A 21,510-nucleotide genomic window follows, 5' to 3' on the forward strand; every position below is an offset into this window, starting at 1 on the left:
ATCAGGTTGTAGTTTCCTTCCGGTGCTCGACACTCGACTTATCGTGACTAAATTTAAGATGGCGGCGACCGCTCTGTTCCTGGTGGAAAATGTCTGTATAAATCTACTTGTAAATAAACTACCGGTGCTTTTTCTGAGTTCTCAATGTCTCGTTTTAAATGTCAGGGCCCTTGGAAGTCTACCAATGAAGTGTGGAGCTACTTTGTGCCTCGTAAATGGCGTAAAACAGTGATTTATTTACATGGCTATTCTGATGCCCTATTGACTCTCATTGACAACCTGTTGTGAGCATCGGCTAACTGACCCCAGATTTCGGACAGCAGTGGACAAGACGAGATGAGATATGCAAGGTACGTTCACACTCGGTATCATGATTCAATACACTTTAGGTCAATATCACACCGGAGTTCTCCTTTAAGGACATTTTCCACCTTTAATGTGACTTACCCGTACAACTCAATTAAAAAACAAACTTTTAAATGGGAAAAAATAAATAAAATACACTAATGTGGTTGCATAAGTGTGCACACCCTCTTATAACTGGGGATGTGGCTGTGTTCAGAATTAAGCAAAAAAGGTGCTTCAAAAAATATTAGTTTAAGAGTGTACACATTTCTGCAACCACATTATTTTTAGTATTTATTTTTATTTCACCCACCTTTTTTTTTAAATCACAGAAACCTGGCATTTTTATATCCACTGTATCTCTTTTTAGATGATTAATCTCATTAAAGAAAATATTTGTAAAAGTCATAAACTAATGTTGTCAATTGTTTCCTTGAGACAAAATTTAAATACAAAATAAAAAAACACAATAATAGTGATCCCATGAGCTTTTAACATCGTGTCCTTGAGCAAAACAAGTGTACTATACACTACTTTAGACTAAAACTATACAACAACGGATGAGCTATACTGACTATACTGGTATTAGTCAGAATTAGTTATTTATTCATTTAAAATGACACAAATTTTCATCCTTTTAACTATATTCAATAAACATATCCAGGGCTCGCAAAATTTCAAAATCTCTGGTAGCCCTTCGGGCAGGTACTCTTCAGATTTTGGTAGCCCGAAAATAATTTAACTAGCCCAAATAAGAAAATACTTTTTTTTTTTTTTTTTATATATAGAAAATCAGATAGGAGTCTAAGGCCCGGTTTTGTAGATGGGGCTTAGCCTAAACCAGGATTAGGCCATAGTTCAATTAGGACATTTAAGTAATTTTTATAACCGTGCCTTAGAAAAGAAACTATACTGGTGTGCATCTGGAGACAAAACAAAGGCATTGATATATTTTAAGATCAGTCAGTCCTAGTTTCTTTCAGTTGAAACGGCTCAGATTTACATTTAATCTAGGACTAGGCTTAAGCCTTGTCTGTGAAACTGGGGGTAAATGTCAATCGAAAATGTTTTCAATACACAAATATAAACAAATATCAAGGAATTAATTTTATTTCACTATTTGGTGTATCTGCAGAATTTTAAATATAAATTTAAGGCAATTTATGACCCTTTTTAAGAGCTGCACAAAAATGAACAGTATGAGTAGGACTGGACAATGTACGGTAGAATATTAAGCCATAAAATGGCATGATTTATAATTTGGATACAGGTTCACACAAAAACAAAATATCTTATAGAATGGAATTTCAGCCTTTATACCATTAAAAGTATATCATTTATTATATTTATCTGGGCCTCCTCATTAAGGGGTCACACTTGGCTCCCTCGCGGTCAAAAGTGACCGAAGCCTTAAAAATTAACTTTTTTTTTTCTTCAGGAAAATCAATTAAATATATTTTTGTTCAATAATATTTTGTAATTATTATTTAGAATTTTGAGCATTTTTTATGAATCTATGCAATATATATACAGTTTTAATGAGCATTTTTTTCCCAGTAGATTTATATTTTATATTATATTTTTTAATTAATTATGTATTTATTATTTTTCAATAAATACAACATTTCACATTAAAATAGAGTAAAAGCATTTAAAATCCATTTTTTTAAAGTGAAAATTGCACCATCTAGTGGCATAAAAAATAAAAACTTGTATAATGCCATGTAAACTCCTGTATCTCCCTATATACATATATACAGGGGCTTTGGGATTCCTATTGTTTTTTTTCTTTTTATTGTTTCTTCATTTTATTAGGCTTTGCATTTAGAAATATATTCAGACATTCTAAAAGATCAATTTTGGCAAGGTTTAGATATTTTTTTGATTGGATAAATATCAGGTTTTGCATTTTTCTGCTTATTTCTGTGTGTCTCTGTGTGTGTCTGTGTGTGTGTGTGCGCACGTGTGTGTGCGTGTGTGTGTCAGTTCTGTACTTTTGTTATTTTAGAGTGTCAGTCCTTGCTAGCTGAACACTTCTTTTCAGCACAGTTGCTCATTTGTAGCTTGTATTACCAAAAGATTATCTGAATTATCACATTTTTTCGTATTTCCCATTCATTTCCTATGTCGGTCATTTTTGACCGCGAAGGAGCCAAGTGTGACTATTTTTTTTTTGACCCTTTAACATATCCGAATCATGTCACTGATTTTTTTTGTACTCACATAGCTAATGCAACAAAAGTCACCAAGTGTCATCTCATTCTGATGAAGCTACGATTTTTAAAAATTCAAAACATAAAATTTTTCGGTCAAAAATGACCGAAGAGGCCCAGAGGGTTAAAACATATATATAGGCCTATGTCACGCAACAATAGAACGTCTCTGAGTGGGGATACGGCAGTTCTGGTTAGCTTTTTAGGGACGTTCTAAAACGCTTAACGTGGCTTAATGTACGTAAAAAACTACCAGGAAACCCCACATTTCTGTCAAACCTTACTTGGAACAAACACTAACTACTATCTAAAGAACGAGTCCTTATTCGACAGGTAAAGTGAATAATATCACGTTAAGCGTTTTCTCCCTCATAGAAGCCCGTTATAAGGAAACAGCGTAACGTGGTTTAACGTATCTTAACAACGACTAGGGAAAACAAACTTCTGTTAAATTTCAGTTAAAATAAATACTTGCTGCTGTCAAACGAATGAAATATCATTCAGCATATAAAGTGAATAATATCACGTTAAGCCCTTTATCCCTATATAACTCCATTAAGGAAAAAGCATAACATGGTTTGTTATAATGGACTTCTATGGGGGGCGATCACTTTGTATGCTGAATAGGGGCTCGTTCTTTTGACAGCAGCAAGTATTTATTATAAGTAAAATTTAACAGAAGTTCGTTCTTTCCTGATCGCTGTTGAGGTACGTTAAACCACGTTAAGCTGTTTTCTTATAATGGGCTTCTATGAGGGAGAAAACGCTTAACGTGATAGTATTGAATGTCAAAGTCAAGTGTATTTATATAGCAGACATAAGTGTAATACACGTGTCAGATAAAACAATCGAATTTTGTTTTATTTAAAATCATTGGTGGGAATACATAGATGGGGCTGATCCTCCCCCCAGTTATTCCAGGGAAACCGGGTTGGTGTAGTATTTTAAGTTTCTTCCGACCACTTTGCGAGACGTAGATGCTCTCCTTGTTGAAATGCAAACTGCAAACGAAAGTGCTGCCCCGGAGAATATTAAAAGAAGGCCCCTCATCTCTCTTTATTAATCTCACCCAAGACTTGCGTAGTGTTTCGTCGTAGAGCAACCTGGTATGCTTCAAGAACAACTGCTGCCATTGTTGTTATCGTTGCAGTAGCGTTACTAGCAATGACCGGAAGTTCTATTACCCTACTCCGCGTTCCGGAAGCAGGAAGTGAGACATAGGCCTATTACTGTCTTAATTGTTTAGATTTTTAGAAGGCACATTAACTTCTTTCACATTTACAACTCTGTGTTTTCTGCATAAAACATAGGCCGATAGTTGCAATCATTTGACCATTAACAGCTGAAAAAATGTGGAAATAAAAAGTCATTCTCTGTCACCGAGGGCGCTTTAGGAGCGCTGAAATACTACGGTTTCCCTAGTAACGGCTGTATACAAATCAGCATTAACGCTGTTTTATCAGAAATTACATGAAAATGCCAAAGACACGTTTCTGAGGACAGTCTGTTCCCTTCAGATACATTCATATAAAGACATCCGTGCTGCGTTTTGACTTTGAAATGTGCAGCGTGCATATTTATTCAATGACATCATTGCCTTTTGAAGTTTAATCCAGCCCTATCGCGATTCTCGTCTTTCCGTCCCCAAATGTGCGACCTCCTAAATTATAATGAAGACTTTTCTTATACTATTTAACATATTTAAAACTTTTTATGGCCTTAAATTTGATACAACTCAATTAAGAAGTTTTTAAAGGTCCTGCAGGAGCAGTCTACTTTATGATAGCCCGTCGGGCAGCCCAGTGACACATTCTGGTAACTTAGCCCGACTGGAAAACACAATAGCCCCGGGACGTCGGGCTAGCGATTTTGCGAGCCCTGATATCAATATTTATTTATGTGCTCTGAAATTACAAACTCCAATCTGCTCAAATTCACAATAATTAGTAATAATAAAGTTTGCTAAACCAATGGGATTTTCTGTCAGGTTTCAAGAGTAAATCTATCAAAACAAATGTTTCTAAAGACAAAACGTTTGTGTCACCTTTTATTTTCAAAATAAACACTAATTTTAAAGATGTTTTTAATAAGAGAAAAAAATGAGAGGAAGATCCAAAAGAAAAAGTTAAGTCTCATTTTAATTTTACATTCAGAAATAGACCCGACGTTGACGCGAAATGTTTACAAACTATAAACATATTTCATTTCCCGTCCCTCCACAAAAAAATCCTTTCAATTTAACAGCATTCAGAAAAGTCAGAATGAATAATTTAGTCATTTAAAATGACACTAATTTTCAGCCTTTTAACTATATTCAATAAATATCTCAATATTAATTTATGTGTTCTAAAATTACAAACTCCAAACTGCCCAAATTCTCAATCATTAGTAATAATAAAGTTTGCAAAACCAATGTCATTTTTTGCCCTGTTTCGAGCACAAATCTAACAAAATTTTATTTTATTTTTCTAACGACAAAATATTTGTCTCAGCTTTTCTTCTCAAAATAAATGCTTATAATTTTAAAGATGAAAAAAGAAAGAAAAAATGAGAGGAACATCCAAAAGAAAACAAAGTCTAATGCACTTTATCATCACTTTTGGAGGAACATCACCCTGCTAACTAGGTTGAAAGACCAGAACAAACTTGTACAATAGTCAATTCTGAGAGATGTCTAAATGAAGTTAAATTACTGACCTTTTACCAACAACCTGCACATAATCTCCAGGGCAAGAATTTTGACTCCCTGACGAAACCATGAACTTGGGGAACTTCAACTTGATGAATTTGCCCTCAGGAACCTTTAAACAATAGAGATGGAGATAACACGGTTATAAAAGTGGTTCAACATGACGTTAACTGATTCAAAATGAGTGTCTGGTTCTTACCTCGATGTCCCACTGACATGTAGTGTTTGGTGGGTAATAACTAGGGAAGTTGGGTGATGTAAAAGTACCAGAGGATCCACCCAATTTCCCACCACAAGAAAAATCTGTTAAAAGGACAGGAACAATAAAAGAGATTTCACAGTGAAGCATATTGTAGTATGTTTTTGTCCAACCATCCAGGGTTAATTTTTACCGCTGATCTGAGTGACGCGGGCTCTAAAACCAGGATAATTCCCTTCTTCATTGGTTACAAAGGTGAGCAGCATAACATTCCGGGATGAGACGAAAGTTAAAGGATTACTGGGAGAATAAAAGCCACACTTCCTGTTTAAGAGAGAAAGAAAGGTGCATTAAAATGTAGTACAGTTGCATATACAGCCAGCAGATGGCACTACATCCACAAACACAACTTACTCCGCCATAAGATGTTTGTCCATGGCGACCAAGGAGTCATACACTCTTATAAAGTCATTTGCACAGTCTTCTTCCAGGTTGAAGGTGTCAAAAGACAACTTCAGCACATGGCCTGGGTCTCCCCGAAGTTGCCACTGCACTAAGGAGTTTGGAGAATAAGGACTGTCAGGGAAACCAGGTGATTTAATGATCTCTTCAGCAGAACTCCTGGTGTGTGAGGCGAATCTAGAACTTGCTGGACATATGGAAAACAAAAGGTTAGTATTATCTGATACATGGTACATAAAGAAGTGCTTAGGAAATGAAGTCATGTTCCAAATCCTACTGAACTTGGGTGGAAATACAATGTGGCAAATACGGACAGAACTGCAGAATTCAGTCAAAAAAGTGAAATTTACTGTACTGTACAACTTTATGGAATGTCAAGAAAGTTGGGCAAAGTGGCAAGATTACCTCACGAGTATTTCACCGTTTCATTTGATAAAACTACCATTAGATAAACCGATGGTGATAACTTACTAAAAAGTGCCAAAATAAAGGTTTAACTTAAAACTATGACAGAAAATATATTATTATTCTTCAGTACAAAGTATTTCCCAAAGTAATATTATAATAACAGTAATAAAAAAATAAAATAAAAAAAAAAACTGAAAAATTTAAATGAACAATTACTGAAAAAATAAAATTTATTAGGAAAAAGGAAAGGACAGGATGTGACACGTGGCCAAGTATGGTGACCCATATTCTGAATTTGTGGTCCTCCCACCTACAATCTCTGCCAGACCTGAGACTCGAACCCGCAACCTTTGGGTTACAAGTCTGACTCTCTAACCATTAGGCCACAACTGCCACATTTCATAGGGCACTTGTACAATTAAAATTTTAACAAATAACCCACTAAAAAAGTGCCAAAATAAAAGTTTAACTTAAAAAAGTATGATAGAAATATATTAGTCTATAGTACAATGTATTTCCCAAAGTAAAAATATAATAATAGTAATAATCTTTTTGAAGTAAAAAAAAAAAATGAACAGAAAAATTTAAACGAATAACAATTTCTGAAAAAAAAAAAAAAGAAAATTATATAGGGCACTTGTATTATTACAATTTTAACAATTAGTTCTATAAATTCAACTGTTAGACATCCTTTGTGATTTTTTCAATTGAAATAAACTATTTAAAGCAATTCTGATGGTAATAACCTACTAAAAAGAGGCAAAATATAAGTTTAACTTAAAAAAACCTTGACAGAATTTAGATATTACTACTCTGCAGTACAATGTATTTCCTAAAGTGATAATATAATAATAATAATAATAATAATAATATTTTAAATAAATAAAAAATAAAAACAGAAAAAATAAAACAAACAACATTTTCAGAAAAAAAATAAAGTATTTCATAGGGCATTTTAACAAATAGTTATGAATTCAACTGGTTAAGCATCATTAGTGATTTAAAATCATTCAGAAAAAATACAACAGAAAACACAGAATTTAGGCAATAATAAAACTGAATTTGGGAAAAATCAAGATGGATTATAGGGTTCCATGAACTGCTTTGCTCTCTACATTTTTTTTGCAGTTCATTATGGAACTGCTGATGCTGCCTTAAAATTTGGCAAAAATAAGAACCAAAACTCCACTTTTATAAGTATAATTAGGTTACCTTACAGAACCGGGTTTTGTGTTAGAAGTGCATCTATGACATCTTTAATTGGAGGCAGCTAGGTTTTGGAACAGACTATATGAGAGAAGAATAGACTACTTACTCCTGGCTTTAGAGATCAGACGTGTGTCCAGAGCTGTTAATGAAAGATTGACAGAGTTGTAATAAATCGGTCAGGTTGAAGACATCAATCTGTGCTTAAGTATAACGGAAATTCACATCAGTCAACATTTGAAGTGGATCAAAAAAGTTGTCCTAAGAGAAGAATGGGTATTGTTTTGGTTTTTGGACAACTTTGATGAAAGGTTTTGATCCACTTCAAATGTTGACTACTGTGTTCCATGACATAACAAGCAATCTAAAGATTGGTATTTAGATGAACCTCACAAAAACTGTTGAGAACAGATTGCTGTTGTACCACTTTTGTATACAAATTATAATACTTAATTTAGATTTTGCAGAAAAATATGACCTAGAGATGTTTTAATGGGTTTCATCCATCTATCCAAACTATGTAATGCATATACTGCATATGTAAGTATTACCTGAAGACACAACGTGATCAAAGACCAGGGAACCTTGTTTTTCCACAACTCTGCGAAATTTGGAGCTATACATGTCATTTAATCTGCCCACAGCCTGATCCACTGCTGCTTCCTGTCCCGCTGGAACAGCAAACTCGGACTCATAGTAAGCTATTACACTGCCCTCACTGGAGAGAGACAGACAGACAGGTGTACATCAATAACCATGAGGTAAGGGCCTATTTACATTAAGCAAAAAATAGCATTTTTAATTTCACAGCAGTAGTTTTAAATCTCATTTTTCATTATTAATAATTCTGCATTTTGTTTCTGAGAATAAGCCATGACATGGAAGCTTTAAATCAAATAAAACATTTAAGTTTAGACAAACAAAATGATATGGACCAGATCCAAAAATCCAAAAATAAGAAAACTGGCCATCCAAGATGTAGATGAGTTTGTTTCTTCAGCTAAACAGATTTGGAGAAATGTATTACATCACTGGAGTGAATGGGTGCCGTCAGAATGAGAGTCCAAACAGCTGATAAAAACATCACAATAATCCACAAGTAATCTACACCGCAGTCCATCAGTGCATTTTGATAGATTATGGATTTAGGGACACATTTATGAAATATAGACAAACACTTCACAAGGCATTAATTGGGGGACTGGAGTCATGTGGATTATTGTGATTTTTTTTAATCAGCTGTTTGGACTCTCATTCTGATGCAGATGATCCGCTGAAAAGCACATTTTTTCCAAATCTGTTTTGATGAAGAAACAAACTCATCTACATCTTAGATGGCCTGATGTTGAGTAGATTTTCAGCAAATGTTAATTTTTTTGGCAAACTATTCCTTTAAGAGCAGCTGCATGATCAAAAATAGGGATGCACCGAATGTTTGCCAACCAAAATGATTTGGCCGAAAATAGCCAGAAAAGCTCTAAGCGAAAAGGCAGAATAAATTATACAATAACAATAACGTGATACAATCAAACAGAGGCGCACACTAATGCAGCAAACATGTGAGTATCAATTAAAACTGTCGCAAAAATCTGCATGATGAGAATCATTCATAAATCTGCTGCCGTCTGCAAAAAGTAGCACTGAAGTCTTCTGGCAGGTTTCCGCCAAAATAAAAGTCAACATTCATAAATGTTAGCATTGTAATTTGACTGTTGTTCGGTAAAATAAAATAAAAAGTAAGACAAAAATAATGATAACAATCATTACAACAGCTCTATTAATACATGTATTATAACATTCTCCTTTGCTCAGCAAGGCTGCATTTATTTGTACAATAAAAAAACACAATCCTGATTCAAGAAGGGGGTCTTAAAAATGGCCAAAGAATATTATTTTACTAACTAACTTTTTAACTTTTTAACATTTTAAGTTAAAATGTGCTTTGTTGGTAGGCTATAACGTCTACTAGACTGTTAACAATGTTCAGTGTAAAGTAAATATTTTTAAATTACAAGACAAGAAAAGCAAGACAAAACTGTAAAAAGCACATTTTGGCTATTTAATTTATGCAATGGTGAAAAAAATGGCAAAATACACTGGGGGAAAAAAACACGAAAAAAACGTGTTCGGCAATCGGCCTTTGGCACAGTGTTTAATTCTGTTCGACTTCAGTAAAGAATTTTAATTTTGGTGCATCCCTGCCAAAAAACATCCAAAATGTGGTTTAAAAATGTGGGCAATCACATGTAAACGTACCTGAAGGCTTGAACTCTGGAACCAATGTAATATTTTGACAGTTGTGAATTTTCGGAGTACATCGATTTCAGCTTAATATGAAAAAAAAATTAAATTAATTAATTAATAAAACATTTTTCACTGTCTTCACTCTGCAAAAAGTAATTATTTTTCCTTCAGTGCTCACCTGAGTCATGACTTGGTCTGCCAACCGTTGAAACTCTGCACTGTCTGGGTTTTCATACGCATCCACAAAATCTTGATTTGTTATCCTAAGCGTGCCGGTGTAAATCTTCTGTAACCTCAAATCCCTTCGGACTGCAGAACCAACGAACACATGATCGAAACTATCATAACTGAAACTGGTAACAGTGTTATGTTATCTGTGGCTGCAGTACTGACTTACAGTGGAAATGCCAGACCAGAAGCCCTATGATCAAAGCCAAAACGGCAGCCAAGATCACCACACCAACAATGATCCCAACTTTCCCAGGGCCCCTCTTCTTCTCCAGCTTTTTATTATCTGATGCCGGCAAGAATGTGACAGCTTGATCCCAGTCCTTGTCCTAAAAGCAAAAGAGGAAAAAAACTTTTTACTCTTCTCTTTAAATCCTGTGAAGCTTTAAAGCAGGGGTGTCCAACCCTGTTCCTGGAGATCTACTATCCTGCAAAGTTCAGCTCCAACCCTGAAGAGACACACTTGAACCAGCTAATTAATCTCTTAAGTAGCACTTGATAATTACAGACAGTTGTGTTGGAGCAGGGCTGGAACTAAAATCTGCAGGTAGGTAGATCTCCAGGAGCAGCCCTGCTTTGAGAACAAAAATGCACAGTAAACTGGTGAAATGCTTGACAGAATAAGTACAGATTCAGATGTATTACATAAAAGCAGCATCAAAACACTTCCTTAGATGCTTATGTTGCACAACTTAAAAATCAACATGGACATTGTTGTCAGAGAAGGAGAGGGAGGCAGTGCCGCCTCAAAAGAAAAAAAAAAGTTTGAGGGTACAAAAAACAAAACAAAATGTGTGTAAAATATTATTTTTATTAAAGCAATACTATCCATCATAGGTACACCAGTGGGCTGGTTTTAATTTATTTGCTGGGTAGGTTTACCTTTTTATTGTTATTGTAATTGTAACACATTTTTAAGCAATACAAAGCATGTAAAAATTAATAAGTGTTAAGATTTTAGTATAATAAATATATTTTAATATACATAAACCACTTCATAAATATAATACTATCGTTTTCTGGTTGAATGGTGCTTCACATGCCTGTAATCCAGAAAACCCCACAAAAAATGTAAGATTTGAGGGATCATGTGACACTGAAGGCTGGAGTAATGATGCATAAATGATGAATAAACTACATTTTAAAATATATTAAAACAGAAAATTGCTTAAACCAGTATTTTGAATGGTAGCGTAGGCAAAAATGTGAATTAAAGTAAACTAAGTTTGGTGGGGCGTGACTATGAGGATAAACTGATTGAATCATAAAAAGTAGTTATTAATAGAATGGAAATTGTCATAAAAACGAGGTTGAAGTCGATAGACGAACCATACACAATAATACCAGGAACAAGCATTAACAATGTAAGCAGTGTTGACCTTAAAGTGGTCATCGGATGCCCATTTTCCACAAGTTGATATGATTTGTTAGGGTCTTAATGAGAAGTCTATAACATTGCTTAAATTTTTTTTTACTTTGTCAAAATCAGCCCTTTTCACAGCAAGGTATTTTGTTGGATTTGCCTTTATATGCATCGTGATTCTATCTTCAATAATTCTGCGCTGCGCCGGGCATCACTGCACAGAATTTGCACTGTGAGTAACGTGTGCATTGCTTGACAGTGTGTGCTTCCACCTGCTGTGTTTTACTTTAGATATGCTTTCATTTATGAACAAGCTAAAAACACATAACTACGTTTTTATAAGCTGTAGACCACAAAAATGTGTGTTTAAGGACACAAATAGTTGTAGATATTAGGGTATTTCACGTTGGGCCATTCAGTTGGATTATTTCTTCAACAAAAGGAAGGTTAAAAAAAAAAAAAAAGTGCACTGACAGACCAATAACATTCAGTTTCTCAATATATCTTCTCCTTTTAGGGTGGTGAAATAATCTTTTGACATGGTTAAATAATGAATGTTTACTGTCGCCATTAAATTTCCCTCCAGTGGGCGTAGTTCTCAGAGTAATAAGACACGTTGCACTCTACTTTTATGTCTTTAAACACTCGTTTTTTTTTTTTATGTCAACATCTTACAAAAACATAGTTCTGTGTTTTTTAGCGTATTTACTGTACACCTTGTCATATAGCAGCTTTTAGACATTGTTCTGATTTTTGTTATAAGTCAGAAATGACAAGGAGGCAGCTTCCCGCAATACAAAGTCAACGGAGAGCATTGGTTTGTTTTGGTCGGTGTGACGTAACACAGACAAGATGTTGAGAATGGCTTGATTTGAAAAAGGAGATGTTACTTATAGACCTTTTTCCTGAGTAACGATGAGCGCCGCCATTACGAATTCTAACGTCAGATTGAATGCTTTTCTGTTCCGGTTTCCATAGGAAACCATTCAAATAGCGTCCATCTGTTTTTAATGTAGCTAACGTCCGCTGTTTCGTGTCATCTACACACTCATTAAAGTGAGGCACTGACAAATGACGGTCATTGCCACATTGCCAAGTGATGGCGCTATGGAGCCATGTGCTTTTTAAAAACATTTTAATAGGTTTAACATTAGTTTATTAGCTCGGAATATACACTAATTTGACTAGAAACAATGCAGACCGGAAATGCAAAGCATTCTTTCAGTTAAGAGTCGGACTTACTTCCGTGTTCAGGAAAAACATATATAAAGATTAAAAAAACCAAAACACTTTTTATCATTGTAGGGTGGTTGTGTACACACACTGCCAACACACATTTATGTTTAACATAACATGTAAAAGTGAGTTTTGCATCGGATGACCCCTTTAAACCGAGACAAACCACACTGGATACACAATCTGAGACTGATGACGGAAGTGGAAGGCATAATTGGACATGCTATTCCATGTGGTTAGAACAATTATAAAGAACAGATCAAGTTTCATGCCACCTCTTATCCTGCAAAATATAAAACCAACCAAACCTGTGCTATACTAAACTATACTGTAATTGCAGAACACAATCATTTCATTTACATTCAGTGAGCATTATTCTCTATCAATAGGCAGTAAACATTTTTAATTTCTCGGTAAAAACAGTTGTTTAAAATTTTAGAAAGAAGGACTTCTGAGTGTTTACACTTGATATGAAGTCCACTACCTTTCAAAAGTGTGGGATCGGCATGATTTTGTAATTTGTAAAAGTCTGTTATGCTCACCAAGGCTGCATTTATTTGATCAAAAATAGAGTGAAACAGAAATTTTGTGAAATATTATAACAATTTAAAATAGCTGTTCACTAAAATGTATTTTATTCCTGTGATCAAAGCTGAATTTTCAGCATCATTACTCCTGTCTTGAGTGTCACATGATACTTCAGAAATCATTCTAATATGCTGATTTGCTGCTTTAGAAACAATCTTTATTATCAATATCATCTATTTCTATGTGACTAATTTTTGTTTTTTATATGTTAAAAACAGTTGTGCTTCTTATCTGATGCGTCGACTTTATGAAATTGACAAGAATTTGTATATTCATATCTAATATTATGCATTATTAATTGTATTATGAATTATTATATTTATATCATTATAAATCTTTTTGAGAATATGTTAGAACAAGAAGCACTTCTTAGTAAATGTGCCTTTTTAAAGTTTGGGTTGGTGGGCAAACATGCAAATTATTAACGCCTTTGGTCACAAGCTGAGACATGAGTAATGTGTTCTTAATGAAAACTAGGCATAAGCGTAATATTGACATATAGACATAACATTTGAATAAATTTATATCCTTTTTAACCTCCACCCGTCTGATGTGGAATCTTTTTTTTTTTTTGCATCATTGTCTATTGTGGAACCGTGATACATTTTATCTGCAATTCCTTTATGAATAGTTCACAGAAAAGTATTTATTTAAAAATAACCCCACTGATCCTAAACTTGTACTTTGCTCACTATGAAACACTGACCTACAATTGTGACTTTTACAACCTCTGGTTGTCTCAGTTATCTCAGATTGCTGTCACATGACACTGTTCATGACCTATTTTGTACTCAATTTGTATTAAAAATGTGGCAAAGTTGGAAATTCATGGGATACATGGAAACTCTTATGAAACTCCCAGGAATTTCAAGGTCATCTAATTACTTCTAGTGCCTGTGTAATTGTTCCGTTTGTTACAGTCTTAAAAATAAAGGTGCTTTAAAGGGTTCTTCAAGCAATGCCATAGAAGAATCATTTTTGGTTCCACAAAGAACCATTCAGTCAAAGGTTCTTTAAAAGCATCTCTTTTTTTTACCCTTTTATAATCACCTTCTTTCGCACAAAGAACCTTTTGTGAAACAGGAAGGTTCTTCAGAAATTAAAGGTTGGCATCGTGAAGCACTTTTATATTCAAGAGTGTACCGTTATCTCAGAGCATGGGTTTAATAACAATGATCAGAATGTTCTAATTAAACTTAAAGTAACCTTATTACATCAACAAACTGTCAATAAACTGACACATTAATGTGTAATGCGAGATTAGAGAGATAATTGTTCTTCAATCTGACTTTGTTCTGGTGTTAACTTAAGACAATCCAGATAATAAGTAATGAAAGTTTAGCTGTAAATGAATAGACTTCACGTGGGTCAAGAGGTTCACATTCTATGACGACATGCATGATGCATGAAAGCCAGCTGATCACTACTGGATGAGTGGGATATCCCTGAGTCATTTTCAGGTTTCATTTGTGTATCATAGTAAAGCTAACTGCCGTAAACATGTTGCAACTGATCTGTGGAATGCATGCAGGAGTACACACACGTCAAACTAATAAACATTAACATGCTGTGCTGATCATTCAACTCAAAACTGATTCATGAAGGCATTAAAACATCAGTTCTTCTTATGCGCGCCAAAACACTTAAAGGATTACTTCTGTTCACCCAAAAATGAAAAATTCTGTCATGTATTACTCGTTCATCTTCAGAACACAAATTAAGATATTTCTGATGGAATCTGAGAGCTTTCTGACCCCGCATAGACGGCAACACAACTGACGCCTTCAAGGCCCAGAAAGGTAGAAAGGTTTGGAACAACATGAGAGTGAATAATTAATGACAGAATTTTCATTTTTGAATGAACTACCCATTTAAACTGATCACTTGACCTAATCATTTAACTAACAACATTAGGGCTGTGCAATTAATCGAAATTCAGATTTCGACTTTAAACGATTATGAAAATACACTAATCGAGATAAAACGATTATTGCTCCAGATTCTGCCCCCTTTGCGCACTTTCGCTCCTCTATAAAAGCCTAATTTCACATGCAAATCAGTAAAATCGTGTAACATGACTTGCATAAAATGGGACGTGCTTTCGTAGGCATGTGCCGGTATTCGGTAATGCAATAAATCGCGGTAATGAATATGCACAATATTGTTATCGTGGGCACTTCAAAATACCGTGAAAAATAATAGATCAGAATTTATATTTATAGAACGCGCATTAGCTTATTTTCCATCAACCGCTTAAACAAACACGGTGTATATGCTGCGCGAAACACGTGCGCACTCTGAATGTAAACAATCCCCACATGTAGAAGCTCTGTGTGCATGCGGCGCAGTGTGCTAGTCTAATGTAAACAATCCTCACATGGAGAAGAAGCATGGCGGAAGGAGGAACACTGCCGACGATTTATCCCCCTTCTAAAAGCAGGGCTGCCAACTCTACGCATTCAGCGTGAGACTCACGCAATTTACACTTCTCACACGCTCTCGCGCCACGCAACCATTTTCTCACACAGAGAAAAATCACGGAGCAAAGAGAACATGGAGACCGACAGACTACTAGATCAGAGCAGGTTACTTTTGATATGAAAACAATTCTCAGCTCTCAGGTTCTGTCCATTTTATTACGAAATTCAGACAATAAATACCGTTTTGGTGCTTGTAAATGTGACGTGACCGATCGCTGTAGCGCTTCAGTTCAAGTAAACCGATCATCTGTTACTTTTTATTTAAAGATACAGTACAACTTACCGAAAGATATGCCTACATAATATCGATCAATCAGTGTTTTTCAACCACGGAAAGAGGTCAATAAAACTGCAGGTGAACAATTATGTCACAGAACGTTACATTTACCTTAGTTGACTAGAAAAAAATAGCTATAGAGAGGAGTATTTTGCTAAATATATGCACTATATTACATTTGTATTATATTTATACTTGTCATAATTGTTATTATAATGAAAACCAAATTGTATTTAATTTAATTTGTTAATTTTTAACCTTTAATAATACCAGCTGACAGGGCTCTCTGTATGTTTACAGCATTATGTGAGATATATATTTTTTTTTTCTTGAGAAAAATTTATATGTAGGCTATCTACTGTAGCCTACCTAATTTTTTTCCAAAGAGTCAATATTGAATCAAGATTGAAATCAAATCCCAAGAATTGCAATTGTGAAAATTGGGTAAAATTCTGTTTAGTTACCAAATGTTTTGACAATCACAATTACACCTATTGTAATGCAAGTTGTTTTTTTAATACAAGTTGTTCCCTCCCCCACCACCACCACCACTCCATCCATTTCTCCTGAGCAATTAAAATATTGTGATAATACCGCATACCGTGATAAAAGCTCAATCAATTAATCGCAGCATGAAAATTTGATACCGGCACATGCCTACGTGCTTGATTTATTAAAGTTTATTTGATGCCGTGTTTTTAAAAGCACGAGCTTTTAAACACGCTGTTCTGTGTATGGGCTCAGAGACGGAGCAGAACACGGACAGGTAAAGTTATAAAGTTATCTTTTAGCTCAAGGTGCGCGCCTAAACAGTCAAATACACACAAAAATATTTCAAAATGACGCGCTTGGTGATTATTCATGTAAACCCTTGTCAGTTATGTCTTAAATGATCATCAACAGTTGAGAATGAAAATACGTGTGTAACAGTGTGGCAACAAATAATATTCCTTCTGCCGTTTCTGTCCTTAATGTTAATCAAACGTAAAAATACAAAGAGAAAAATCACTCACTGCTCTTGAATGAAGGACTTTTGTAGTTTTTAAAATAAACAAAGCATGTTTAACTATTACAGTGAAGACGCGGTTTTATTTTACATTCAAATAATTTGATTTAATTTCTGTAGTATTGTTAGACTACTTTAGACTTGCATAAAATATTCAGTATTAAGCACAGTTTTTTTTTTTTTTTCTGCTGTATTGCTATCTTTAAATTAATCACTAATATAAAGTTTTGGACCCTGTCATAACGGTGTTAAATAATCGTGATTACAATATTGACCAAAATAATCGTGATTATGATTTTTGCCAAAATCGAGCAGCCCTACTGCTGAGTAATTTAGTTAAGTTGCATCACTACTTTTACTTTCAGCAGGTCCAAACTAGTGAGGGACCGATCTCAATTAGAGATATCAAAACAGTCCTGTCAAAGTTAGTTGAGTTATGTTTTTACTTATTTTTAATAAATATTTTGTAAAACGTAAAATGTATTTTATTTTTGCAAGCAAAAGTCTTATTATAATTGGCCAGCACTGAAAATATTTGATGTATTTTTATCAAGACTTCATTTCACAAATAATTACCAAAGAAAGCAAGCAACACACTGTATTAAAAGAAAGACTGTGAAGTAGAAATCTGGGTTCTTTTAGTTAATCAAGAGGTAATCAGACTCAAATTGGGCCAATCTAACTCATTGTAACTGACTTAAAGTTACTTACTAACTAGAAATCTAGAGTAAAACTGTTTATGCAACCACCCCCTGAATTAGTATTTTCTAGTATACAACTAATAAAACTAATAAGACCGATAGTTAGTCATTATGACAAACAGTGTCACATAGTAAACATTTTTTTTGTTTGTTTTGTTTTAAGTAATAAAATAAATATCAATTTTATTTTTGCACTGTGGCGAAAGTCTCATTTGTCATCTTTAAATAGTGCAATATTCTTATTGGTATTGTACTGCTCAAAATTCACCAAACAAACTGAAAGAAATAACCCATTAACTTAAATGCCAAACGTAGACTGAAATAACATTTTCTTGTTAAAGGCACTTCTATCTTAAATTTACAATTTTGAAATATAATTTTGGCTGTTGAAAAACATATCAATCACAACCACATATAACCAAACAATTCACTAGAAGTGACCGTTGTCAATCTTTCCCTTAGGACGTCAGCTACTTATAAACACCAGAGACATAAAGTGAAGTTGTAGAATGAAAGCAGTTCATTTAAGGTCTTGCGAATGTTTATTGACACCCTATCCTCACAGACGACAATGAAACAGAGCTAATCCAGCCAGCCGAATGACTTAGACTCAAACGTCTATCGATGATCAATAGAAATGAAATCCCCTGCACATGCAAACCAATCGAGATGAAAAGAAAAGGAATGAATGTCAGCCGTCCACCTGGGCCTGTTTTTACTACGGTTACTACAGACAGGAAATTATGTCTTGTCACATTTTCAACAATTGCATGGAGTAAAACCTCCAAAAGTTTGGTAACAGTGTACAAGCACAGCACTCAAATGCTAAATGCACTCAAATATTAGTTTGTGCGATTTATCATTACATCCTACGAGGCCTGTTCAGATTAAAATAAATAAATTATGTTATTAATAGTAGCTTGTATCTTGCTTTTCAAAGCCAGAAAGAAGGCTCTACTGAAAATACTGCATGTTAAAGCTTCCATAACTAGATATAATATCCACTATAAAAATTGAGTTGATGATTTCGAGGACTGAAACCACAGCTGCATGATTTCCTGTCATCTCCTTCAGACTAATAGACATATGCCACTACCACCATAACCACACTCTTATTTATGTTTTCAAACTTCCACCCTTTGCTCATCATATGATGCCTTCAGACACAACAGGAAATACTTTCATGTCATGAAAAATGACAAAGCAGCGCTTTTAGGACAGAAATGTGAGATTTAAGTTCTTCATTATTTGTTTAAGGCTGTCTAAAAGGTTGAAAAACCATTAAGTTGTTAATAAGGTAAAGGTCAAATGAATCTTACCGAAGAACCAGGGGCGTAACGCATTCCTCCATCCATAGGGTCCATGTCTGAGAGACCACCAGGAGAATAAATATCAACAGACTTTTCTTCTCACGCTGTCTTTTCTGCTGACAAAATAAGACGAGTAATTGTATATTGAAAGAAAAAAAAGCCTGTTATTGTCAGATGAAATCAAGTGTTGAAAACAACAACACGCCCATAACAAGTGCACGCGGCAGCAAAATATAAAGAAATGCGTCCTATTCAAAACTTCCAAATGAATTGTCGAACAAATCAAAACGTTTAAGTCTCAAACACTAAATTAGAGAAAGTAAAATGAGGTACATTTCGTCTTCCGGAGAGAGTGAAGACTGTTTCGTCTACCTGTGAGACGAGGAAGATATTTCCGGAGATTTCTGGTTACAATGGGAGTGTCTTACTCAAGCGATACTAGCTCTACAGGTGAGCACTTCCCACAAGTAACACTTTTAAACCCAAATTATAAACTGCAGAATAACCATAAATACATTTTAGTACGGTTACTACATACGTTAATATTTTAAAGCAACTGTAAGGTAATTTAAGTATAGCTATAACTGTATAGATCTAGTATCGGTGTGTGTTTCTGCTGCGGAGTGACTCACCTTCCGCGGGAGCCTGTCTCAGAATCTAGTGTGCTCCCTATTTAGACCGCATGGTTGGCCTTCATTCCTGAACTGATTCGAAATATGGCCGAAAAGACTGTCTAGATAGGGCGCGTAGTAGATTTTGAGACAACCTGTATAAACTTGACAGGCAGGTTTCTGTTGAAAATGACGTTTCCACGAAGTAGAGCTCACTGGAAAAAAACAGATGACTAAAGATTTCAAGATATAGAAACGAAAACTGTTTACAATAAACTATAGACCAACACAAATAAAATATCTGTAGACTACAATAATAATAATGATGAGAGAAATATATTGACTATTTTAGAATGCAAAATTTAAAAGATAAAAAAGAGGAATTAGAGCGAATCAAAAAATTATGAATATTTTTTTTTTGCTATTGTGTGGATATGTAGCCTAATCATGTAATCATTAAAAAAAGGAACTACAGTCTGATAGCGAGGATTTTATCTATCTATATATATATATATAGATCAAGTACTTGTAATCAGTTTAAAATAATCGTAATCAGACTACAGTTACTTTTTTTCTGATTACATGATTATATATATATATATATATATATATATATATATATATATATATATATATATATATATATATATATCGTAATTAGATTCCAAAATCCAAAAATTAAGTACTTGTAAATATATATATATATATATATATATATATATATATATATATATATATACATATATATATATATATATATATATATATATATATATAAATTAAGTACTTGTAATCAGAGTTTAAAATCATCGTTATCAGACTACAGTTACTTTTTTACTGATTACATGATTACATATTCACACAATAGAAAAAAATTATTCATAATTTTTTGATTCAGTCTAATTTCTCTTTTTTTTATCTTTTACATTTTCATTTCTAAAATCGTCTACTGCTTAGGTTTAAGGTTTCCGGTTTAAGAAGTGTTGAACTGATGAACACATTCATTCATTTGAATTATCGTTTTATTTAACCATATACTATTATGTGTTATTGAAAGGTTTTTGTCTTTCATATTTAATAAAATGCACAAATTCTCGTTATTTCTTATTTGGAACCTCTTTCCCCTAATACATTTTTACTTTAAAGTGGTGGTCAATCAGCAATTCTGTTAAAGATAATATCCGCCTTTGCATTGAATTTTTTTAATCTGGATTACATAATCAGATTCCAAAAATTAAGTACTTGTAATCAAAGTAAATTACATTATAAAATACTCATAATCAGACTAAAGTTACTTTATTACTGATTACATGATTACATATTCACACAATAGAAAAAAAAATCATAATTTTTTGATTCACTCTAATTGGTCTTTTTTATCTTTTACATTTTCCTTTCTAAAATCGTCTACCGCTTATATACACTCAGAAAATCCAGTTTTGTGGACATTCACACATAGACTAGTCATTAGTCAGGTTGCGACACAGCATTTGACCAATGGATTTACAAAAATCATTTCAGGTTTAAGAGTGTTTCAACATTGCTTCAACCACTGATGAACACATTCATTTATTTGAATTATCTTTTTTATTTAACCAAGTACTATAATGTATTATTAAAAGGTTTTTGTTCTTGTTTGGAACTTTTTTCACCTAATAAATTTACTTTAAAGGGGGGGTCAATCAGCAATTATGTTAAAGACAATATCTCCCTTTGCATTGAACTTTGAGCATTGTAACTTTGCAGATATTGTTTATGCTCAAACAGTAACATTACACACTAACTGAAGTTAAAAAAGTTAAATCACCATCTATGGCCTCAATTACCCCTGAAATAAAAAAAAAAATGTTTTAATAATTAAATATCACATTTGCATGTTCACAGTTTACATAAAATATTTAATCGTTTTTTAGTTAGTGTATTATTTTGAGTGTTATTTAAAAA

General features: G+C 33.8%; 1 protein-coding gene across 1 annotated transcript in view; it reads right to left on the minus strand.

Annotated features, from left to right (window-relative positions):
* st14a (ST14 transmembrane serine protease matriptase a) overlaps window positions 1–19,562 on the minus strand; it is a 33,360-nt gene extending 13,798 nt beyond the window's left edge. The window contains exons 1-10 of the mRNA XM_073850407.1: window positions 18,965–19,562; window positions 10,164–10,323; window positions 9,945–10,075; window positions 9,779–9,849; window positions 8,074–8,240; window positions 7,632–7,664; window positions 5,861–6,095; window positions 5,640–5,770; window positions 5,447–5,550; window positions 5,256–5,359 (exon numbers count right to left, since the gene is read on the minus strand). Of these exons, the coding sequence (XP_073706508.1) occupies window positions 5,256–5,359; window positions 5,447–5,550; window positions 5,640–5,770; window positions 5,861–6,095; window positions 7,632–7,664; window positions 8,074–8,240; window positions 9,779–9,849; window positions 9,945–10,075; window positions 10,164–10,323; window positions 18,965–19,009 (1,181 nt within the window). The 5' untranslated portion in view covers window positions 19,010–19,562. The remainder of the gene's footprint in view (window positions 1–5,255; window positions 5,360–5,446; window positions 5,551–5,639; window positions 5,771–5,860; window positions 6,096–7,631; window positions 7,665–8,073; window positions 8,241–9,778; window positions 9,850–9,944; window positions 10,076–10,163; window positions 10,324–18,964) is intronic.
* Window positions 19,563–21,510: the final 1,948 nt, after the last annotated feature.

Source organism: Garra rufa, chromosome 11, assembly GCF_049309525.1.
Source record: "Garra rufa chromosome 11, GarRuf1.0, whole genome shotgun sequence".
NCBI classification, from domain to species: domain Eukaryota; kingdom Metazoa; phylum Chordata; class Actinopteri; order Cypriniformes; family Cyprinidae; genus Garra; species Garra rufa.